Genomic DNA, 25,493 nt, shown 5'->3' with positions numbered 1-25,493 from the left:
TACCCTGGGTCCCTCCTAGTTTTTTGTAATACTGTCTTTCCATCAGGCCATGCCTTATTGACTTGATTTTCAAGACTGGTAGAGAGTTTGGCACATGGTAGGTACTTAATAAATGTCTGATAAATGTCTGAATAAATGGCTGACACAGTCTTGGGAATCCTGAGGTTTGGTGGGCGTGGGTGCTTGGGGCTGCCTCGGGCAGATGGAGTATGTTACTAGCAGTCATAGGCTCCAGTTGCTGTGCTATTTGAAAGTCATCCCAGAAGAGTAGAACCTGACAAGAGCCAACCCTGAAGTTCTGTACCAGCACAGCTATTGTCTCATGTGGAAAAAGGCCATAAATCTTCAAGGCCAAAGTGGGGAGAGGTTTCCCAAAGAGAAATGTTGATCTACAGCTCAGGATGTTGTTAAGAGGCTCTCAGAATGAAGTCAACACAATCAGGCCTGTCTTTGTGCCGCAAAGATACAATCTGGAAACACCTGGATGGATTGATGGTGATCCAGGCTTTGGTTTCCATGAACTGATAGCAGGTTCCTCAAGATGGATTTCTTCTGTTTCTCCCCATCAAGGCAACATTTATGGTCCTCAAGTCAGGGACCAGATGGCATTTCTTGACCCTTATTTCTCTAGTAGGTGGGCCAGCAGTGCTCTATCCTTCAGGGGGCTCAGTAAGAGACACATTCTGCCCCTCTGGATTGCAACTAGTCTTCCGAATCCCCTCTGCCTAAGTGGCCAAAGAATCAGAATTATGGGCAGAGGAGAGAGGTGACTGCAGCATGTGACTAAGGCAGCCTGAGGGAGGCCCCCAGTCCTTTCTGTCCTAAGGAATTCTTTAGGGCAGAATGTCCCCTTGGCCCTATCCAACCACAGGGTCATTGTGCATTCCACAATGCACAATCCACCTCTCCAAAAATCTGAGCAAAGAGCAGGTGAAGAAGGGCAATAGAAACCACCATCCACCCACATCCAAACAAGGCAGGGGTTGGAGAGAAGAGAAATTACCTCCTTCAACTCTTCCCTAAAGAGATCATTTCCTGATTTTAAGGTAAAATGCCAAGATTTGGCCATTCTTGGCCAATATTTGAAGGATTCAAACAACTTTCCTAAAAGGCTCTTTGTTCTATTGTTTCAAACCAAGTCCAGATTCCATCTCTGTTGACTAAACTGAGTGCTAATTGGATGGTCTGCTATCTTGCACATTCATTTCTGTTCTTAGGACTAGAGGATGGGGAGAGGGTCAGAGTGGTCCACAAACCAAAATCAAACTTTACAACCAATGCAGAACTCAGGCCCTTACATTCAACTGGTGTTTGAGTTTCTAGAAGGTCTCCTGACTCCTTAGGGCACAAACTCCCTCATCCCCATCTCCAAAACATGCCATGTACTTTCAAACCACTTATTTTCCTCTTTAGGCTGATGCCTGGAATGGAGAGAGAATGAAAATGAAAAGCTCAGAGGCCAGACTCTGCTCTTGCTAGACTTTTTCTGGATTTTAGCGTTTTTTCCCAGAGCATGAACAGATCCAGGCAACATCCCATCAAATCCACCCAAGCACCATTCTCCCTGCAGAATTGGACAAAGAGCTGAGGGAAGGAGGCTGACAGGTGGAGGCTGGGGATGGGGTTATCATTTCTTCCTGGGGGCTGTGGACAATGGGGCCCACCCTCCCCTCTGGCTTCCTCACCATAGCTCCATACTTTTTATACCAGTCCCAGAAAGGTTAAACAGTTTAGGATACGCTTTGCTATCCAGATGCTCCTCTATATAGGCTGTGACATGTGTCTAATATGTCTACTTCCCAGCAAGGTCACAAATTTGTACCAACTCTAGCAAATTGCATCAAGAGTGCTACACTGTTGGCTGAGAGGGTGAGGAGGGAGGGAGAAGACAGTCAAAGAAAAATCACTGCAGGCTCAAAGTCCAGCAGTCATTCTGCCTCGTGGGAAGGAGGGCTGGGCTCCTTCACCACTACCTTTTAGACTCTCAGCAGACATTGTTCTGGTTTCTCCTCTCCAATCCAGTTTGCTTCGTCAACTATTCCCCAGTTGACCTAATCTCCCCCATTCTTTTCTCTGAACTGCAGTTACTCAGTACCAGTAGAAGAACACTGAAATGAAAATTTGAACACCTAAGTTCTAATATCAGCCTCTGTGGCCTTGAGTATCATCTAACTTTCCAGGCCTCTGTTTCCTTATCTAAAATGAGGAGATCAAAGTAGATCAGGAAAAGGAATGATGTTTTCTGTCATGTGTCAGCTCTGACCAAGAGCTGGCTTCCTGGAAGGGCAACGGGAAAGATTGTTCTGAGGGGTGGATCTGAAATCAACAAGGAAGGGTGATGTGATTGATTAGCAATGTCTGCCACTGGTGTGGGAATGGGTGCTGTAAAATATATATCATGCTTTTGCCATCCTTGAACCTTCTGGTCTCGACTGTTGTTTCCAGGTGGAGCATTTGATGACTCCTCACATCATTCCCTCACACACTTAATGTCTTTATCACTCATTCAGCACTAAATTATGGGCCATTTTGTATTTTTCTCTTACTGCTTGATGTGTATTTGTTTTGCTTCTCTAACTGGACTGTAAGTTTTTGGAGAGGGTGAGGAGTATGTCTAGAATGCCTAGTATAGCACTGAATTCACAAAGTTGATGCTCGAAAAAGTATGAACACATCCAGGGGCTAATTATTGGAGGAGACACTAATCCTTTCAAGATGCTGGTAAGTAAGAGACGTCAGCAATTCCCTGATATCACTGGGACGCAGTGCCTTCCAGGTGGCTAAACACTATGATTTGGCTCCTACTTGGAAAGAGAAAGAAGAAGAAGAAGAGGAGGAGGAAGAGGAGGAAGAGGAGGAGGAAGAGGAGGAAGAGGAGGAGGAGGGGGAGAGGGAGGAGACACATAAAACAATGAGTAGACAAGAAGGACTGGTCTGACTCACATTCAAAGAGGCTCTTTCCCCACTTACTCTCCCTACAGTTTGAAAATATCATAATATGATGCTTCATCGTAACATCCTTCATCACTGCACAAGAGTGATGCTATTGCCATTGTATCAACCGTACCAGATCTGGGGAACTGCCATTCTTTTTCCTCTCCTCCCACTTTGTGTCTATGTGGAGGCCAGAGAGTAGAACAAACACGGCCACAGCACAAAATTCATTCAGTCAGGTCCCTGAAAGCTAATTTCACCATTTAATATTTGTTCTGTGCTAATTGAATTCTCTGTTTCAGTTGACTATTCTAATCAGAAAAGTTCAAGGAAAGGTAGATAATGCATTTCTACTTATTTACATGCAAGGATGACAAAATGCACTGCTGATATTAGCCACAAAAACAGATATTTCAAATAGAACATACTCCCAAATCCTATTGAAACATTGTAGCTCAGGCCTTCAGGCAGCAAAAAGAAGGAAAGAAACAATTGTTATTGCATGATAGCCATTTGAAGTCTTACCTAGACCAAACAAGACCAGAGAGAGAAAATTCTCAGCATTTGTTCACTTAGTCAACTTCCATCTTTTTAGAGAAATTGTAGAAATGAAACAAGTGAGGAAATTTTGCCAAGTCATTTTGAGGGGAAAAAAAAAAAAACATCAAAACCCCAGTACATGCACAGAAATGGCAATCTGTACAAATAAATCATAAATTTGCCCAACTGGGTTGAAATGAAATGCAATAAAAGAAAGGCCTTCATGGAAGATGAGGTTTTAACAGCATCAAAAGGTTCTTGTGCAAAATAGATCATTCAAATCCCCAGGACGGCACTTGCCACTAATTAGTTCTGTTAGGTCTTTTGACATCAAGTTCAAGGAATCTCTGCTAAAAATTCCAATTTTTAGCAGGCAAACATCCAGGCAACCTAAGGCAGCTATTCAGATTTACATTTAAGAAAACTGGATGTTGATGTCCACCTCCCTGTGGTAACTTTTATTTATCAACCATTCCAGGGAAGCAGCCCATAGGATTCAAGGGTAAAAGAGACTAGTGTGTGCAGAAAGGTTAAGTAACTAAAAATATATGTATAACGTGGCTTCCAGGGAAAGAGGAGGTGGTGGAAAATGATAAATATAAGTTTCTGAAGAGGGGAGACAAGGGGGAATGGCCGAAGGGGGGTCTCATGAAAGGGATATTTTATCAGAACGAATGGGATAAATGCAGTGAATTAAAGGGAAACATCAGAGCTTCCTAACACAGTGTACAAATAGAAAAAAAAAATTTCCATAGCAAATTTTGATTTTGAAGCTACAAAAAAATGGGATGGGGGAAGGGAGGGGAAGGAGGTTGTGGAGTACATTTGGGTTAGAAAAATTGTTGGCTCTTATATTCATTTTTAGTACTGGTGATTAAATCGAACAAATCTTTATGCATTCTCACATTCAATTTTAGGATGGATGATTAAATTGTACAAATCTTTGTAAGTTCTTATATTCACTTTTAGGTCTGATGATTAAATTCAACAAATCCTTGTATATTCTTACATTCATTTTTAGGAGTCGTGATTACATTGAATAAATCTTTATAAGATACCTACAGATAAAAAAAAGTAACAATTCACTACATTGACAAAAGTTAAAAAAAATATACAGACACAACGACAATTTCAGAATTCAGGTGAGCAAAACTTCATAGTTCCATAGATGAGATCTTGAATATTTATTGTATTTTTCTGATTCTACATCCCCCCACTAAAATGATGGTTTCTAAGTTTAAAACACTTGTAGATTTTTTTTTTAGCAATGAACTCCAAACAAAAGGAAGTTGAAAAAGAGGGAGACTATTCTTTAAAAGTATGTGAGAGCTTCCTTTTCTTGAAAAATGAAAACCAGTTTTCATGAAGTTCTGCTTACCTGGAAGACTCCACAAACCAGAAACTTCCAGAGTTCTTAATTTTTTTTCCAGCTCAGCCACACGATTCCCTAGGATTCTGGAAAAGGGGAGAAAATGACAGTAGATTAATGAGCATCCCATCAGCTGGCAGGGCTATAAGGTGGCTATCTGGGAAGCCCATGAGTGCCCTAATAAGTTTAGGATATATGCTAAAAATAGAGCATTTGTATGTATGTACGTATGTGTGTATATATAAATAATATATACTCTATTGAAAGTACATGTGAAAATAAAAAGTAAAGTGAATGATTAAAAAATAACATAAAATTCCATTCAAGTTAGTTCTCTCCCAAAAGGTAGTTCCCCTGGGAAGTTAAACAATTATTCCACCACTGTCCAAAACATCTTATAGAATTTCTATTTGGGAAGTGCTCATTGCTAAAGGTGACAATGAATTGTGAATATCCTTAGTAGTGTCACACTTTGATTCTTTGGGGTGGATCTGATTTGTGGAAACAACCAAGTCTAACAAATAAGATGAGTGGACACACTTGGTAATATTGCTTTGAGCTAGTAAATAATCAGCTCGGCCTTCTTAGACCCAACTTTTGTCGTACTGATGTCCGTATTCTTGATACCTAGCACAATGCCTGGCACACAGTAGGTGCTCAATACATATATTTAATTCAATAAATGCTTTTCTTTTTTCATGACATGTAAGTATCTATGGAAAGAATAAAAAGTAGGTATTTCAAAAGAGGTTTTAGTAATTGCAGAATCATTAGAATAATTAGGTTGCTTTCCAAGGTAACCATTCTGACTCACCGGGATATATAAGTGCTGGGATGCACATTTGAAAAGATCATATTGTTTACTTGGAAGTCAAACTTTGTCTATATGCATGGATAGACATGTGGGCATACATTCTCCCCTTTCACTTTATACAAAATTTAAATATAGTTGGGAAATGATTTGATAGTCATCTAAAACTTCAATCAGTTTCCTTTGGCCTGGAAATTGGAAGACCAGTCTTTACTTTATTTGGGGGATTTTCTTGGCACTGCTGTGCTAAAATGATGTGGAAATCACCTTAATAGCAAAGTTTCAATTCCTTTCAGCAGGATAAATCAGAACACCAGAATTATTCTCCTGCCTCTCTTTATATTCCAGAGATAGCTGCACACACCCACATACACACAGAGACATGAATATGTATATATCTGCACATATATATGGCTTTGGATTCATCCTCATTTTACCTGAATTGACTTGTACCATCTTAATTAATATTCCCTTTGAGTTCACAGAAAACTCTAGCATTACTATATGTGGTTTTCTTCATCTAAGTACTTAGAGCTTTTCTTTTCTTCTTTTCCTTAAGTCTTAAAATTCTGCATAGTCTTTATCAATTACTTTCAATTTTCACTCCATTTGTTGGGTCTATTTTGCTTTCATGTCCCTGACCCTTCAATAGATACTATTCTTCGTAATCTCGCTTTCAATATTTTGCACAGACCTTCTGATCCAAGCTCCCTTTTCACCAGCTGATGGGTTTGAGATGCAATCACACCAGTGCTCAAGTTGATGCCTGTTTCTTAACGAGATCAGATCATCTGTATGTGGCTGCCTCTTGGAAACAAAAGATAAGGCTTAACTCTTCTGGGGATGCCGAGGGATGCCGTCTGAGCAATGTTCAAAGGTGCGGTGAAGAGATATTTGCTTATATTTTTTCTGATGTTTCTGGATAATACAGCCTTTCCCTCAGAAATGAGATGAAGTGAGTTCGCTAGTGTCCCCAAAAGTCTACTTTCAGGGACCTTGCCCAAGTTTGTCAGTGGTGGCTGCGTTCTTCTTTGGCCTGACACTTACCAGCATCTGATGCAGGGCTTGGGGTAGTAAAATGGAGCCAGCAGAAGTTATGGTAGTAGAAATAATAATAGTAGCACATCAACAACAATAGCAACTGCACTACTGTTAACACAACAGCCAACTAATCTTTCCTGAGTTGTCAGTATGAGTCAGAGGCCATGCTGAACACCTGTCTCATTTGCATCATCTCACCTAACCTGACAAAAGCCCCGTGGTGTGCACTGTATCATCCTCCTCCTCTTACGCATTGGACCCTGTGTAACAGAAAGGTTAAGCGACTTGCCCAGGATGCGCAGTTCATCTAAAGCTCTCTCATTTCCCAGCTCCTAGCGATATCCCCCACACTCTCCTCTTCCCATTACGAAACAGAGGCGCAGAAGTCACTTAACTTGATCAAAAACACAGGCAGGACTCAGTTGGTGGTGAGTCTGGATTGGAACCTAAGCCTCCATTTGCCTCTGAAGCACAAGCTCTTAATCCATATCCTATCATGGCACTTGAAAACAAGCCTTCCCTTGTTCTTTCTCATGCCTGCTCCAATACTCCTTAAAAACTGTTCACATTGAAATATGGACACAGCTGCAGTTGACTTACAAAATATAACTCAAGATGCTTCGAATGACAGAGAGGGACCTCCTGGCCAGCTTCACACTGAAAGAGCACAGCAGGGAGCCCACTGAACCTGGCGTGACACAGCCCAGGGAGAGGACAGGGCCTGCTTGAGTCTGATTAGCCAGCAACATTGATGGGTGGAGAGGGAAGAAGTCAAAACAGGGTCCATTCGATTCAGTTTGACCCATTCAACAAACACCTCCTGAGACCCAACTCTGTAAAGCACTGTGCCACAGGCTATAGGGGGTAATGAAGAGAAGTGGACCCTGTCCCAGTATCTGAGGGACTAAAAGTCTGGTTAGGAGACAGACAGATACATACACACAAACACATGTGCAGTGCCAGTGAAAGGCTTAATTAACTGCTATGTAGTAATCACTCCTTCTGTACCAGGTATGCACGCACACTCCATAACTGTCTTGCAACACCTGCCGAGGCAGCTCTTATTAGCTTCATTTTGTAGATGAGGGAACCGAGGCTCAGAGAGGTCAGCTAACTTGCCCAGAGTCACACAGCTGGTAAGCAGGGGGGCCAGACAAAACCTGGGCCTGAAAATACACACGTCTTTCAGAAGAACTGTAGAGAACTACAGGGCTCAGTGGAAGATGAATCCAGAGAAACTGGTAGGGACCCAGATCATGAATGGTCTTATTGCCATATTGAGAATGTTCAGACTTTTATACCTTGGCAGTGCGGGGAGTGTGAAGGGGTTTCAGCAGGGAAGTAGCACAATGAAGTTCAGGCAAAGTATTCTTGATGCGGAGTTGAGAATGGCCCAGAGCAGAAAGATGAGCTAGAAGGGCATCACCCAGGTGGGGGATGGTATGGCCCGAGCCAAGCCAGTGAGGATGCAGAAGGAATGGGGCGATGGTAAGGAGGTAGATGAGGGGTTCGGGATGCCTGTGGGGTATCCACGCAGTCACGCTGGATCTATGGGAAAAAGGCAAAGACCTGAGAGGGCAGGGGTGTGTGTGCGTGTGCGTGTGTGTGTGTGTGTGTGTGTGTGTCTACCAGATTACCACCGGAGTGTGCCAAGTCAGAAGGACAGGGCATTAGAATGCCTCCTGAGGAAGGCAAGAGAGGACTGGAGAAGGAACAGGTGGAGGGGGAAGAGCAGAGCCAGGGCAATGTGGGGTCTTGGAAGCCATGGGGAGAGAGTTTGGGTGGGGGGCGGTTCAATACTGTCTTATGCTAGAAAGTGGTCACGCAGGAGGGAATTTGAGAAGAAGCTGCTTAGAAGATATGCCTGACCCTTGAAAGAGAGATGTTTCAGGATAGTGGAAGGGAGGAAATTCAGAACCCACATGGCAGGGCTGAGACAAAAGCAGACCGCGACAAAGATGAACAGAGATGACTCTGTGCGTAGTTTAGCAGGGAAGGGGAGGAGAAAACTAGGGCAGTAGCTTGAGGCATAAATAGGCTTGGGAGAATTATCTTTTTGGTAGGATGGGGGAGATTTTAAAATAAAGTTTTCATGTAGTTGTGGGTTGTTTTAGGATAGGGGAGATCTCAGCATATGTCCACCCAGCAGTCTAGGAAAATCCTCCAGACGCCAGGCCTCCAGACAGACTTTCCTGCAGCGGTTTCAGACAATGAGGACACCAGTGAGGCTGGGATTAGGAAGCTGCAAAGACAGGACCAACTCAGGAACTGGCCGCTACTGTGCTTGCTGTCTGGACAACACAGAGGGCAAGAATACCTGGGTGAAGGTCTTTGAGGAAGGTCTAGTTCTAAAGAGAAGGCAGCTGGCTGTGGCTCTAGCCACCTGGAGGTGCCCCTCCCAACACACCTCGCACATCTCTGCTCTGATCCACGACACCCGCTGGCTGTTCCCCAAGATTTTGAACTTCCAAGCTCACTCACCACCGGCCAGCAGTTGCAGGCACAGCAGGAAGGGTAGAAAGAGGCCAACATGTCCTCATGTATTTACCACCCCCCGCCCCACCATGGCAAGGTTATGAGCTTGCTGTAAGGACAGGAGAGCTAAGTGTGCTGTGCGGTGAAACACGACTTTAACAACGGCCTCTTCTATGAGTGTTTTGCCACCCAGTTTAAAAGATAAATGAACCTCATCCCTTCTTTAGCAATCATCAGACAACTGCCAACTCATTGGCAAGAAGTCCCTCAAGCAAATTGCCTATTAATTGAACGTCACTCAAAATGTAAAGTACTAGGTTTCTTCATCAATTCTTCGAGATGGCTCCCATTGGACCCTCTCAAGGGGGGTGACTGTCAGGCAGTAGAAAGCCAGTAGGGGAGCACACGCGAACAGAAAGGAATACGTTTATTGCCATTTATAATGCTCCAGCAAAACAGAGCTATTTTATTATTTCAGTTACAAAAGGCTAAATCATGGGGAATAACAGCAAGAAGACCAAATTCACGTTCTATTCTTAGCCCTCACTCCATTTGTAGTATAATTAGTTTCTTTACATGCCCCCAAATAAAACATTTATTAAAAGTTTGAAACGTAAGACTTCCTAAGTATTAAAGATGGCACATTAGGCACCTTATGTACTGATAGGAAGCAATCTCCAAGATCTATTGTCACAGGGGAAAAAAGCAAGGTGCAGAACAATGAAAAAAAACCATTTTTTTTGCATGACTACTGGCCACCATTTGTAAAAAAAAAAAAAAAGAAAGAAAGAAAGAATATATCTATATAAAAATATGCGTGTTTGTGTGTGTATATATAAATATATTATGTACTTGCTTATTTTGCATATGCATCCTTTGGAAGGTTATATGAGAAATGAGGAATGGTAGTTTCCTCCAGGAAAAGGATTTGGGTAGCTGAGAAGAGCAGTTTGGAGATACACTGTTGTTTAACAGTTTAAAATTTAAACCACAGCAACAAGATATACTGTTAGACTCTTTGATTCTATAAAATTAAATTGAAAAAAAAAAAAATTTAAACCACAGGGTGGCTCAAAAATTAATAAAAATAGTTAAACATGAGAAAGCACATTAAAACAAAAATAAACGTGGCTAAATGAAAATGTCTGTCTTTCTCAACAGAGGGAGAGAGTGCTGTGAACCTGGAGAATGCGTGTGTTTGTGGTGGGTGTGGTTAGGAGCAGATTAGGAAATCAATCTGTCAGAAGAGGCTGGAGTCCCAGGCCAATGGCGTATAGATCCTGCCCTTGGCATGCAGTGGGGACTCAGCCAGGCTTTGCAGTGCAGGCTTGTGATGTGCTCAGAACTGTAGTAGGCAGGTGGGGGAGGAGGGGCTGGGGTGTGAGGAAGGAGCCGGTGGAGGGTCTCCCCAAGGAAGAGGTGATGATCTGGGGGAAGAAGGCAGAAGGGGCAGGTGCGAGAGGAACCCTGAAGGCCCATGGTAAGCACTCAGGAAATATATATCCAATAAACGAATGCAGGAAAGCCGTGAAGCTCAGCAACCATCTGGATGTGTGTGCTGAGGGAACAGAAGCTAAGGGTTAGAAGATGATTCAATCATCCTTCATCAAGTCAGCAGGAGTGCTTGCCGTGGGCACAGCACTGGTCTGAGCACTGGGAGGGAACAGTCACTAAAATGGACAAACAACAGAGCCCTGGGACAGCAAGTGACATGGAAGTTTGTCTAACCTGGGTGTTAGGATGGAGGGCAGAGCCCAGTAGTTATTCTTTAAATCATGTTTTAAATGGTTGTATAATATTCTATCTTATGGATTTACCATAATTCTAACCATGCTCCAATCAAAAGACATTTGTGTTTCCATTTTTTCCCCCTCTTATAAATGAATGTATAGTGAACATCCTTATATATACATCTTTAGGGTGTTATTCTGGTTTTTTTCTTTAGGATAAACTCCTAGAAGCAGACCACCTGGGTCAAAAAGCACAAACATTTTTAAAGTGTTTTAAAACATACTAAGGAATGATGTCGACTCATTGAATTTGAGGAGCTGGAAGGTTATCTACAGAAACTGTCCCCCTCGTAGCTGAAATGTGGGTCTTGCTCTTCACCAGGTGGTGGGGACAAGAGATCTGAGAAGAGTCTTCAGAGAATGAGAGGCAAAGACAGAGACAAGGAATGAGGTCCCCTAGGTGGGGGAAGCCTAGGAGAAGACAGACAGAAGAGGTCAGGTAGGCCTGGGGTGGGGGTGGGGGAGGGAGGAGGCAGGAACAGGACAGTGGAGAAAGTTCAAGTTTCCGTCTTGAAACCCAAGGATAGGGTTCCAAATGGAAATCTGGATGTGGAAAGATTAAGGAGGAAAGAGACTCAATGGAGGAGTCTGAGGATACTGGTGACCTGCAAAGCTAAATAATGCAGTTGACAATGCAGGAAAAGGTCCCAGAAGGTTGTTTTTTTTTTTTTTTTTTTGAGACAGAGTCTCGCTTTGTTGCCCGGGCTAGAGTGAGTGCCATGGCATCAGCCTTGCTCACAGCAACCTCAAACTCCTGGGCTCAAGCGATCCTACCGCCTCAGCCTCCCAAGTAGCTGGGACTACAGGCATGCGCCACCATGCCCGGCTAATTTTTTCTATATATATTTTAGTTGGCCAGATAATTTCTTTCTATTTTTAGTAGAGACAGGGTCTCGCTCTTGCTCAGGCTGGTCTTGAACTCCTGACCTTGAGCGATCCACCCGCCTCGGCCTCCCAGAGTGCTAGGATTACAGGCGTGAGCCACCGCGCCCGGCCCCAGAAGGTATTAAAGCCAAGGTCATCCTGTGCATGGATCCCCCTGGGGCTTACTATTAATAAACCCAGAATTTCAACCTTCCCTCTTGCAAATCCCCCTGAATCTGCATTTCTAAACAAGCACCACCCCCGCCAAAAAAGTAATTTTTAGGTAGGTGACACCCTCTGGCCCCCCTAGAACATGCTTACACAGGGAGGCTGTTGAGGACGTGGAGGTGGCCTTCTTCATAAAGATTCCAGGTGAGTGGAATTCCTGGGAAGGCAGCAGGGCTGAGGAAAGGTTTTGGGGGTTCAGGACGAAGAGGTAGAAGCCAAAGGAGGGCAAGAGGTTGAGGAGATTGAGAGAGGAGGTCCCAGAGTAGCAAAGGCCCTGACAAGGAAATGGTGCCAACCAACAAGATGGCGGGTGGTGCACTTCCTGGGGCGGAGGGAGCAGAGGCAGGGGAGACACGGGCTTCAGGGCAGCAGCACATTGAGGGGCCCAAGATGAGAAGTCCCATTTTCTCAGTGAATGAGGAGCTGAGGCCACCTGCTGAGGACAGACAGGTTTAGAAGACATAGAAGGTTTGAAAGAGCCCCCGGTTGAGACACTTTGTAGGGGGCCGGGGGAAGAGGGGACGTGTTGTGCTGCCGAGGACCCCCCCGTTCCTCCTTCCCCCCCGAGAAGTATCTGAATTTCAGCATCTGGCTGTTCATTCTTCAGCTGAGATTTCATTTTTCAAGAATGTTTAAACCTTCTCCTGTCAATAAATTACCCTTGTCATCCCTTCGCGATTGCCCTGCCTCCCTTTGCTGCTCTCTGCTTCCTTCCACATACATCTTAATCTCTTGTGCGATCTTCCCTTCACTCTCTTTTTTCTATTTTGTTTTTACAATACTTTCAATCATCTCCCAGCTGCCGCTCTCTCGTTCCCCCATCCCCCACCCTTGCTGGGCCCCCAGCCCCCGGCTCCCTCCCCTCGTTGCTGGAAGTCTAGCTTCCCCCCTGCTCAGTTCTCCCACACTTGCATTGTGGTTCCTCCTGTAGGTCTCTCAAGCAGGACCAGCTCAGTGATTTGCAGGGCACAGTGCAGAATAAAAATGTGGGACCCCTTGTAAAAAATGATTATGAATTCCAAGACTATGACAGCAGAGCATCAGACCAAGCGTGGGGACCTTCTGAGCAAATGTTGAACATTCATGAAACTGGCCCCGTGTGTAGTATCTATTGCTTTAACTTACTGTTTATTCACCATTCTCTGAACATGTTCTTTTCTTTTTTTTTTGAGACAGAGTCTTACTCTGACTCCTGGGCTAGAGTGCCGTGGCGTCAGCCTAGCTCACTGCAACCTCAACTGCTGGGCGCAACCGATTCTCCTGCCTCAGCCTCCCGAGTAGCTGGGACTACATGCATGCACCACCATACCCTGCTAATTTTTTATATTTTTAGTAAAGACAGGGTCTTGCTCTTGCTTAGGCTGGTCTTGAACTTCTGGCCTCAAACGATCCTCCCACCTTGGCCTCCCAGAGTGCTAAGATTACAGCCCTGAGCCACCACACTGGCCTGAACACTTTCAATTTTGCCTCTGTCATCTCTAATGGCCACATCAATCTACTTTAAACTGGCTTACACACTTACACACCATAGCCAACATGCTATAAAAAACAAATAGACATTCTGCTCTAGTTACTACTATTCCTTTTCACCATCTTTTTTGCTGATCTGGAAGAGTGACGTGAGATTCCCTTATAGGTGCAGCTGCCTGTGGATGTTGATGCTTGCGTGGTCCCTGCCATTCAAAGAAGCTCAACGTCACACTATAAAGTTCCAATGGCACTGAGGCAGTTTCTCCTCTAAAAGGAGACTTGGAGGAGAGGAGGGTCAAGTCAGCCAGGCAATTATCCTATGGAAATCACCCACGCAATATGTGTCAGTCGGTGCATGGCTCAGAGTGCAGTGACCGTACTATTTCCGTGCTTGACTCCAGCTGGTAGCCAAGTTATTGATAAAAAGCAGAAGCACCGTTTTAGTTGAATACGTTTCCTTCTAGATGTGAGGGGTCTCCTTCCCTTCATGCTCATGCTTCCACCTGGGCGACATTCACTCCTGGTAGCCTCGTCTCATTTCTCTCTTGCACACCCCCCAACCCAAGGGTCCGGCCACTTACTTGTTGGTTTGCCTCTGATGCTGAATGACCATGTTTTTCTCGTGGATCGTCTCCAGCAGTGCTGTTGCCAGAGATTTCAGGTCAGAAATGGACTGTGGAGTTGCTGGGAGACTGCAGCCGTGATCCTCAGACAGCAAATCCTGAACTAGGTGGAATATGAAATTTACAACTCAGTTGTAATTCTTCTGGAACGCTGGAATGCAAATCAATGTCACTTCTTCCTGGACAATCATCAGTTCCTAGCTTCTAAACACTAGTATCTGGTATTGAGAGGCCTCCTCAAGTGTCCAGAGTAAAACAAAATAAAATCCAGCATGAGGGCTAAACAGAAAGGAGGACATTCTCATGGACTTCTATCCACGATTTTTAAAGAGGATGATAATATTTGCATTTGTCTGGGACTTTAAACAATGTCATATTGACTAACTCATTGAGACTTAAAATTGGAAGGAAAAAAAAAAAAAACCCTGGGAAGTATTATTTCCATTTCATGGACAGGAAAGCAAGGTGCGGATGAATTAAGGACCCTGGCTGAAGGTCATGCAGCCACGCCAATGACAATGACACCTAGCGCTGAGCTCCTTGTTTCATGTCAGAATTTCCCACGCTGAGATACCCTTGGCAGGTGGCAAGATAATTTAGGAGATTATTTAAAGTGCAAAATGCATTTCATATTTTAATAGCTTTGTATTTATTTGAAGGTATTATAGAAAGGAATATAAATGGCATAACAAACCAGTGATTTCACAGATGCTACTATTAATACTTAGGACAAGGCCAAGTAAAATGAGTCACTTTAAAATTGATTCAAAGACAAATATTAAGCAAATAATAGCAAGGTGAAGCAAAGATATGGCAAAAGATTACATAGCAGACTGCAAATGTCTAAATGTTGGGAAAGAGTACATTACACAAAGGCTAGCTGTTCTTGGATGCTCATTATTCCACAAACTGCCAAATCACATTCATGGCCAAGTTCAAAATGAAGCCAAACAACACACACAGTTCAGCGTAATTGAAGGATTCAGACCCATTTGACGTGGCCCGTCTCCTGGGTATACCCCCTACCCTGGAAGAGTCTCTGCTGGTACATCTGCAATCATCTACAGACAGTTCTGATAGAAAATGCTTTATATTTTTTTGACCAGTTTCAAAAATGTCTGCTTAAAAAAAAATAATTTCTTATTTGTCTCCATGCCACTCATATGAAGGAACATTCCAAGTGTGGTAAGACTAGCTTAGCACATAGTAGGACTATCACTTCCTTTATTCCAAATGTCAAACTTCTGCTAATATAATGTAAGATCTTCTCAGCTTCTTTGGCAATGAAACACACCTGATAAATAACACGAGAATACCGTCTACTAAATCCTCTATGCCTTTTTCACATGCGAGGCTGCTAAAACTCTGCCCCCCCATTCATGTTTGGCTGGGCTCGAAATTGCTAAAACCGTCCTCAGAAGCCGCGGGCCCCAACCACAGCATGGGCACCGTCTACACACGCAACTTCTGCTGCCTCTCCCACTGTCTTTTCTACCCTGGGGTCATTCAGATGCTCCCACGTATGTGTCCTTTCCGACTCTGAATGTCTGTTCTTCAAGTCTGGTTTGGATTTTTTAAATGCACTCTTTAAGGACAGACAAACTGAGAGATAAACAAAAAGACAACATCGACTGGTGCTCCCCTACCAGATAGAAAAAAAAAAAATAGTATAAATCTTTCATTATATATCTTTGAATACCATTTCCTATATGACTATACATAGATAAACAAATTCATACAATGTTTTTTCCTTCAAAAATGGGAAAAACCCCTACTTTTATCACTTAATATTTAATAATATTCTTCATAATCAATATCCCATAAAACATAAAACCTAATGACTGCTGGACATTTATGGCGCTTCCAAGGTTTTTTATTACAACTAATGTATGAAAAACTGTCTTGTAGTAAAATGTTTGCATATGTCTAATTATTTCTTGCTGGATCAAAGAGGGCCAGTTTGAGGCTTTTCATAATAGGTTGCCATAGGCTGGTATATTCCGTTCACCAATGCCAATAGATTGCTGTTGTCTGCTTCTCACGACAGGTTGTCTAGAAAGGGTGTGCCAGATCTGCAGTCCTGCCACGGTGCTTGCGTGTGGCTGGCATCCCTCACATCAGTGGTAACACTGGGTATCAACATCCAAAGATGGTTTGCTATATATGGCATCCAGATCTAAACTTAGATGGGCTACTTCACATTTTTATAGAGTATTGTAGTTTTCTTTTTAAAAACAATTGTAGGGTGTTCTTTTCTGGTTGAGTGGAAAAAAGAAGTTGCTTGGAAAAGAGCCTTGGTTGTTATGTAGGCTGGAGACTCAGCACTTTTTTTTTAAGCCACTCCAGCGCTGATTAAGACTGCCGTATGATAGCTGCTGGGCCGCACTAGCAACAACCAAAAAGTGGGCCAACCGAGCATGTTCAACTTGAGGCGTATGCTTAGAACTGAATTCCAAATATTAAGTGTCAGAAGCAAGCTCTTTGCTATTTATTCCCCTGGACTGTTCCTGGAAGATCATTATTTTTCATTGGAATCGACAAGAAGGAGGAACAAAATTGCAATCAATAAAAGCTTGTTCGAAAAAGGCACCTATTCCATGATAAGATGCTTTCAGCAGCTATGGGAGTTTTCTATTCAGATCATAGAGGCCAGGAAATGGAGAAACTCAAGGAGGCTGAAAGACATCCTTTCATATGCTAAATTGGCGATTAGGGAAGGGAAAACATTCTTGAAAGGAGAACACAGTGTAGGGGAATATACCCAAATGGGGTCCAGTCATTAGAAAAACTTCCAAGGCAGCAGTTCTCAAAGTGGGGTCCCTGAACCAGCATCAGTATCACCAAGGAACCCTTTAGAAACATAATATATATTCTCAGGTCCCACTCCAGACCTACTGAATCAGAAACTCTGGGGTGGGGTCCAGTAACCCATGCTTTCCCAGGCCCTCCAGGTAACTCTGATGCAAGTGGAAGTTGGGGAACCACTGCTCTAAGGACCACCTTGGTTCCCAATCCACAAAACCAGCAGTTTGGATGAGACCAGCATTCTACACTCACGAGCGGCCCCGCCCAGGGCACAGGATCCTACCTTGCTTTGCTGACAGGACTCCTGTCAGAGCACTGCTGCTGGATTTACCCTGGCTCTTTGAGTTTTTCCGCCTCTCGAGAGCATTCTAAAGCAGCATCGGGAGAGAATAAGAACTGCTGTCAGAAAAGCCAATAATGGAAAAATACCTAGTAGATGCATCCTCCCACTGGCACACAGGAAGTCCTTGCAAACAAACCCCAAGTGCCAGCTTAAAACTTAGAACTCCAAGTCCCCGACAAACAGTGATAATGATCATGGGCCTGGTGAAGAGCTTTTTTACAATGGTGGCACATGGCAGAATGACAGCAATTACAGTCTACTGTATACAAAAGGCACTCAATGCATGTTTGTTACATTAAATCAAATCTGAAGCAAGAATACAGTCTAATGCGTGAAGTCACGAGTTATGGAAATCCCTTCTGAATAGGCATGAGACGGTGACTAGGTTTATTTTCATATGCCAATGGTGGTATCCGGAAGAATCTTATGGCTGGATTGGAAAGAAAGCCACGATGGATCGGTGATGTCTGCCATGGACACAGATTAAGGAAGTGCGTATGTGCCACCTACGTATCATTCCTAGAACAGACTCTTACATTAACATTAATATGTAGTACATAGCTAGGGCTTGGCACATAGCACTGAATAAATATTGTTAAATGAATGCATCCACACGTTTGAAAAAATTATGTATTAATTATGCAACTTTAAACACTATCTTCTTCTTTGGCTGCATGTGTATATATAGATGGGTGTAAATGAAAGCGTGGCCAGACAGAAGGGAGAGGAACAGCATGGAGGCTTCTGAGAACAACTGCTAATGTCAAACGCCAGGAAAATAAGGTTCTCCCAAGCATCTAGATGGCTGTAAAACTTCACCCTCAGGAAGAGAAATCAATCTATTTTCAAAGCAGAGAAACCCAGGAGATTTTTCTAATTATAACACTTACAACTAACATCTGCAGAAATAGATATTATCAAACTAATGGTGCTCGAATTAGACTAAATAACAGTGGGGAGAATTTAAACGCTCTGTTCTTTCAGTGTGACGTGAACATTATCGTTTAGTTTGTGATTTCCCAATCTATGTTTCTTCATCACTTGGAAACCATTTTCGTATGGATGATTATGAGACAAATAGCATCGGATGACTGAACGTTTCGTGGAGAAAACAAATAAGAAACCTAATATGGACCGAGGCTGCAGAGTCGATGAGCCCACATTCCGGGGGTCTCAGCTCGCCTTGGTCAGATAACAGCCGCAGAAAGAGCGCTTGCAAACGCTGCTTTGGTTTTGTTTGTTGTTTTGTGCTTAATTTTTCCTGGTTACCCCAGTTAAAGCTCTTATTGGACTCTATCTGGGAGGGCAGGCTAGTACTAAAATATCTTTGGCACATAAAAGAGAATTAAAATAGAATGACATTTAGATGTACAGTAGTGACTCATTGTCATTGTCATTATGGTTTTTCTACCTTGTATTTGGCAATGTTTGATTTCAAGAGGTTGACCTCTTCATGGAGTTGCTTTAATCTCTCTTGAAGGTACCTGGAAAAGAATATATATAACTAGGAAATATTTGGGGACAAAATAATTAAAAAAACAAACAAACAAAAAAAACAGACACTAAAGTGTAAGAAGAAAAAACAAAAACCACTTGCCAGGAGAGTCCTCTTTCACACACCACGCCTCGCCTGCTCACCACAGAAAGGACAAAAATGTGCATCTTTTCGACCTTTTCTTAAATGGATGCGGTCAAGGTCAAACATGTCCAAATCACAGACACCCCACTTTCAAACAGCCCTTGCAGAGATCCCCTAAGGGATACCAACACAGTTTTCACATAATTCTCATTAAGATGATTCCGCTGGGAAGTACGGCAGGAAGAGGCGACACCAGACACAACATTAAGTTAGACACACACATACTGAAACTTGCCTCGGGGAAAAGAAACAGCTAAGGGAATTTCTCAATTTATTTTCTGATTCTTTTCCTTCTCCATGATAGCAATAACGAGCAGCTCTCACCGGTTTCTCACCCTTCTCACCCCACCAAGGCGGGTGTGAGGGAAGAGAGAAGGGGGCATGTACACAGGCGTGCAGGTGTGTGTGCTTTTTTTCTTTTTTAATTTTACAACTAAGACATGACATTGATATCATTGTTTTGGGGTGTGCCTTTCTTTTCTTGTGTAAGGCAATTTTCTCCAGCGTAACCAGGGCTCTACTGGCTCCCAGCCTGCAGGCCCGTGGGCTGGGGAGCCTGCGCTCCGCCCCCGCGCTGGCCTGGGCCCCGCCACTTGCCTGTTCTCCATGCACAGGGCATCCACGTCGATGATGCGGTTCTCGTGCCCACCCAGGATGTGGTTTAGCTCCTGGTTTAGCCTCTCCACCTTGTCCTGGTAGGAGGACCGCTCTTCCTTCACGTCCTGAAGCTCATCCACAGAGGCCTGCAGGTCATGCTCCAAAGACTCAATCTGAAATCACAGGAAGCGCCTTGACTTGAGATGTTCCTCAGACGTCCGCTTTATGGCCAGAGATGGAGCCTTCCGCCTGGTTGACTGACTTTTAGAGAGCTTATTATTAATAATATGACCCGCATGCCATAAAACCGTAAGTGCCACACATTGGAATACGATAAAAGCTAAAAGCAAGGGGATGACTTCCTGCCAGATACTTACTCTATCTGAGATAGGGGAGGTGCAGCGGCTTGGAAAACCAGAACTGAAGCCTCACCTACTGTAGGATGCCCCACAGCCAAAGGCTCAGAGAGGGCGAATGCAGACATTGGGAACGGCTGCCAAGTGTCTTACAAATCCGTACGTTTTCAAATCCACTCTAGACCCAGGAATCTTGTCCTGCTCTTCAAAATCAATTTGTAGGAGGAGGAAAATGAAGCCTGGGTCTCTTAGCTGTTCCCTAAGTAGGGTTCCGGACTCACTGAGGTTTTGCCTAGGAGGTATCACTCAGCATTTTAGCAGAAACTTGCAGATTAAGGCCAGTTTGTCACATTTTGTTCCCTCCCTGCCTCTCCTGGGTAGGGAGAAAGTTTTGTGTTGTGTTCAGAACAACAGCACCCAATGTGAAGGAGCTGACCTGCTGGACACGAGGGAGTCATCTTAGGGACCCAGCACAGTTCCAAGGAAGTACAACCATCCAACTTGCATTCTCCTTCCTCCTCTGACTTGCTCCCCAGGCATCCCGTACTCTGAGAGCAGGGGCACACTCTACTCAGCTTTGTGTTGTGTTCATCCCCACCCTGAACAGAAGCTAGTGATAACCTGTTCCTTGGCTCTCTCCAGCTGCTGAACCAAGTCTTCACGCTCATGGGCTGCAAAGTGGCGCACGCCGATTTCTTCATCTCCAAGCCTTTGTTTGGCAATTGTCATCCTCAAGAGCTGCATGTTCCATTAGTAGAAAAGGAAAAGGGGGCAGGGTGAGAGAGAAAGAGAGAGAGAGAGAGAGAGAGAATGAACAGATCCAAATAAAACTCCCAAAACACTAGGCAGAAACTTTTGGAAGATAAGTAAGATTCTTTCAAGAAATACTGGGGGAAAGCACAAAACAGAGAAATTACTTGCCAATATCATGAATTTAAAAAAAAATTTAAAATATCTATTGTATTTTGTGCACACATGCAAACACACGATATAAGGAGGCCGGGGCACCTGAGGTTGGATGTCTGGTGGAACACTGTCACAAGGAGGGAACAAACTCTGGGTCTCATGTAAATTTAGCAAAGATTCCAAAATGATAACCCGATGCTGGAAGGATCTGCTGAGATGGGCACACTCTCAACTCCTACCAATGAGGCAACGTTATCAACAGTCCTAAAAATGTCCCTACCCAATGATCCCATAACTCTATTTTTGACAATCTGAGCTAAGAATAATCCCAGACATGGACTATCCTTAGGGGGAAAAAAGTAGAGAATAAAACACTAGAATAAAAAAACCAAAAACAATGTCTAACAGTAGTAGAATGGTTAGCAAACTATAGTGCAACCAAGCAACGGGCTAATTAGCAGTTGTCTGAAAGGAGACTTATGTGAACTATGTAATACCATGAAACACGCTTGTGATGCCACATTAAGTGGGGAAAGAAAGCAGAACACTAACTTTCCTATACAGTACGATTAAAATTATGCTAAGAATTCACATGTGCGCGCAGATGCATACACACACATACATATACACAAAATGGCCAAATACACCAAAATATTAAAAGGTGTATGTTAAGTGATGGTGAGACTGCATGCTCTCTGCTCTTTTCTTTGTTTTCCAACTTTTAAAATAGGTGTGCATGAATTCCATAACATAATTTTATTTATATTTAAATCCCTAGGAATAAAATTCCACTCTTCTAAGGTGTCATTTTTCAAAAGATCCCTATACAACACATGGTTTCCCCAGATTCCAGGGCCAAGCCCCACTCGCAGCTCCAAACCTTCTAGGCAGGGCTGCGATGGGAACTCCACGAGAGGCAGGAGGACCTGACGGTCCCAGAGGATCCCCTACCTGCCCATCATGGCACCGAGCAGGCTGTCATCAAAGGGTGGCTTTTTAAAGTTCCAGATCCGCTTCCTGATGCTTCTTCTATAGAGGATTTAAGCCCTATCCCACATCTCCCTGTGGGGTGGATGTGGATGGGTTTCATCCATGGATGAGGTCTTGGGGACAATTTTTCAATGTCACACTCATGCGACCCAGCCAGGAGTGGCTGTGGGGGGCATGCTCTTCCTCATTCCTGCATGAATCTTAAGGGATTAGTTGCCAGTAGAGAAGATGGCTTAATTTGCAGAGTCTCTGAAGGATTTATGGGCAGGTGAGAGATAGGAAGTTAATTTAAGCCAGGGCAGAATATTAACTAAATTGAAATAATAAATAACAGCAAGGAACTTTGAAAGAAATGATGACTAAAGAAAAGTAAAGAGCATTTTCAAATGACACTTACTCTGGGTCTCTCTTTGAAAACTATTGGATTGAACTGAGCAAATATTTACTGTGTCCCTACCGAGAGCAAAAGTGCCACCAGGATTGGGTGGACAATATCCCAGGCAGGTGGAACAGACTGTGCAAAGGCTGGCCGGGCAGAGGATGCAGAGCACATAGGTATACAGATGGCTGCACTTAATGGAATGTGATTATAGTCCATCCTCATTATTCACAGATTCTGTCCCTGTGAATCGGCCTACAGGATAAAAGTTATTTTTTACCCCCACATCAGTGCTTGCAGTGCTCTCGTGGTCACTGTCAAACGTGTGCACAGTGGTGACACGTTCTAGTCGCCCAACATGCACGTTCCCACTGAGGACAAGTAAGGCCATGCTCTGCCTTCTTGTGTCAGCTCTCGGGGTGTACATAGTGTCCTTTTCATGGTCCAGTTAGTGCCACATTTTTGTGCTTTTTGTTGGTGATTTTGCTGTTTAAAGCAGCCCTCACACATAGTGCGGAAGTGCTAGCTAGAGCCCTAAGTGCGAGGAGCCTGCGGTGTGCCTAACGGAGACAACACGTGTGTTAGAGAGGCGTCCTGCAGGCAGGAGTGACAGTGCTGCTGAACTCGCTAGTTCAATGTTCACGAATTAACCATATCTATCCAATAAGGCGACTTTAAACAGAAGTACACATACAACAAGGTTATGACTGACCAGCTGACAAAACTGTCGTGATCAGAGGCTCACAGGAACCTAACCCGGCATTTCCCCTAGGAGCAATGGTTCAGAATCGGCCGATTCAGTGTCTGCAATCACTTCACAGAACGTACTTATGGCAGAACTGGTTAATTCACCCACAAGCTGGTGTGTGAACACATCTTTAACATCACACAACTCTTGGCTTGGGATATCAGGACCCCAAAAGCGGATACACGGAAAGACAGGCAGCCAGTCAAGTGAGAAACATTCCTCAGACCCGAGCGTCTAGGAAAAGAAAGCACCTGCCCTATGGCACGAGGCAACGGGAGGCCGGTTTGCGTCTTTGAAAGCAGGGTATTTTCCTTGGTACGTGAAAAGCCAAACTGACAGCCTGAACTTTAAGTAATAAAACAGCACTGTGGTTTTCTGCTCACAATACGCTCCACTGAACACTTAATTTGGAATCACACAATTACGTTTGCTTAATGCCAATTAATTATTAAGCATGTTTATTGAGGTCTGACAGCCATATAACAGAGTCATCTTTTACATACTGGATGCCTGTTAAGCTTCAATAAATATGTTAACAATCATTTGGTGTTTAATGTGCATACAATATCAGCTGTTAGATCTCAGGGCTGGACCGATTGAAACACTTATTTTTAAAAGTGAGGCCCAAGTTGGTAACGGCTGGATCATTAGTTGGGTGTGAAACCCAAGTACAGTCAGCTGAGGGGGCCTAAGGAGGTCCCTGCAGGGGGGACGGCAGAGCCCCAGGGAGAGAGGTCTCCTGTCTTCTCAGCCGATGGCTCCAGTGCTCTGGAATGGGCCTGTCTAGGGCTTGTACCCTGACTCCACAGTCTGTGAGCTGTGCAACCTCAGGAATTTGTCTGAACTTCTCTGAGCCTCAGTATCCTCCTCTGTAAAAACACAACAGTGAAAGTATTAGCCTCCTTGGAGGGTTGCTGGAAGCATGAAGTGAGAGAGAGTGGGGTTGTATTAAATGAGCACTTAACTTAGAGGAGTTCAGATATCTATATGTTTGGCAAAAAGAGGGGGGACCAAAAAAGAGGAGGAAAGAGAGGATGAGGGAGAAGTAAACAAAAAAATTGGGTGATCCTACCCATTGCTCTGCTCAGTGTACCAGCCTGAGAGTGAAGCGGGACAGGAACTGATAATACATTTGTGCAAAGTCATACTGTTCCTAATTGTACATAATACTGCTTATCAGAAGCACACACCCAACCTGAAATTTTTGGACAATTTAAAGGACCATCAAGGGGAATTTTGGCTAAATACAAGTTTCTGCCTCTTCCACGCTAACTTCAGAAGCTAACCCTAAGTAAGAGAAGATGGGGCTTCTCTACCACACTCAGCACTGGCCCTGGAGCATAAAAACTGCTTCATAAATGTCAGCTGCTCTTATGATTATTGTAATTGTCATCATCATCGTCATCCTCCTCCAGGTATGTCTCTCCACACATAAGCCCCCTCGGGAGGTCCGATCTTTCTTCCAAGCTGGAGAAAGCGGAGCTCCTGAGCCAACCTTATCTGTAGCGTGCAGGCAAATGATGCTGATTTTCCAGCTTGGAAAAAGGCGAGGAAGCAACTGCTCGGGGCACTTAATTCCCTCAAACAGGGCCGTCCAAATTCCACAGCCAGCTTCCCCGTGCCAACCCACAAAGTGGATCGGTGCCCCGCACAGCACGCGCACCGCCACCAATAGACGCAGTCATTTGCTGATTTAGATAGAAATAAATGTTTATGAATGAATTACGGGTGTGCGTCGTCAGCTTGTGGATGAGGCGCAGCTGCAGCTGGGATGTGGCTGAGGGACAAGGCCGTAAAACAATGTGGTAAAATGGCTTTTGGGCGCCCTTCCCCCAACTCTGCCAAGGACCTGCTCAAACTGTCCTGCACGAGGCCTGTTTAGGCCTCCGGAGTGGAATGACTGGCTCCTTCCTTGATCTCTTCTCAAGCTTCATCTCTCACAACCCTCAGCATTTTCAACCTCATCTTGTTTTCATTTGCCTTAATCCATTTTACCCAACACACAGTGAGAGGCAGCCAGGCGCAGGAGCCCCTATTCTCTGGGTGTTATCTGTGCTCAGATCCAGCTTTTGCTAATCCTAGCCATGTGCCCTTGGCAAGCTATCCAAGCTTCGTGGGCCACATGTGACTTGGTTACTTTAAAAAATAGGAATAACGGCTATCTTGTAGATAAGACAGCCATGTACGGCCGTCCAGGCTGCACACTGCACCACTCCAACTCCGGGGGTCTCCATTCTCACAATGTGAAGATACAATACAAGGATCACTGTTCATGTAACTCTCCACAGAGCTTTAAAAGTGCAATCCCCAGTTACAGTTGGTTACAATTCTTACACAGTGGCTCTCTATTCGCCAGCGCTATTGAGAGGGTCAGATGAAAGAATCATTAACAGAAAGTGGACAATAGTAGCCCTTCCTCAGCCCCAGTCCTCGTGTACTGCTGCAAACAGCACACCTGCGGAGAGGTCAGCACCAAAAGGCATTTATTAAACATTCATCGGGTGTGGTGCTGGGTTGTTTTTTCCTGTAGGTTTTCTCCACATCCTCTCCAGCTGCCCCCTGGCCTTCTGGAAATATCTTCGATA

At 44.0% G+C, this 25,493-nt stretch overlaps 1 protein-coding gene across 3 annotated transcripts in view; it reads right to left on the bottom strand.

Annotated features, from left to right (window-relative positions):
• The window catches only part of CCDC149 (coiled-coil domain containing 149), a 97,834-nt gene that overhangs the window by 11,230 nt on the left and 61,111 nt on the right, over nt 1-25,493 (bottom strand). For 2 of the 3 annotated variants that reach the window (XM_069494251.1, XM_069494253.1), the window contains exons 5-10: nt 20,507-20,623; nt 19,530-19,702; nt 18,705-18,777; nt 17,234-17,318; nt 14,104-14,248; nt 4,853-4,929 (exon numbers count right to left, since the gene is read on the bottom strand). In XM_069494251.1, coding sequence (XP_069350352.1) covers nt 4,853-4,929; nt 14,104-14,248; nt 17,234-17,318; nt 18,705-18,777; nt 19,530-19,702; nt 20,507-20,623 — 670 coding nt within the window. Of the gene's footprint in view, nt 1-3,362; nt 3,396-4,852; nt 4,930-14,103; nt 14,249-17,233; nt 17,319-18,704; nt 18,778-19,529; nt 19,703-20,506; nt 20,624-25,493 lie in introns of all 3 variants that reach the window. The other variant, XM_069494252.1, reaches the window with a different exon arrangement.

Source organism: Eulemur rufifrons, chromosome 19, assembly GCF_041146395.1.
Source record: "Eulemur rufifrons isolate Redbay chromosome 19, OSU_ERuf_1, whole genome shotgun sequence".
Taxonomy (NCBI): Eukaryota; Metazoa; Chordata; class Mammalia; order Primates; family Lemuridae; genus Eulemur; species Eulemur rufifrons.
This window is presented reverse-complemented; position numbering and strand designations above follow the sequence as displayed.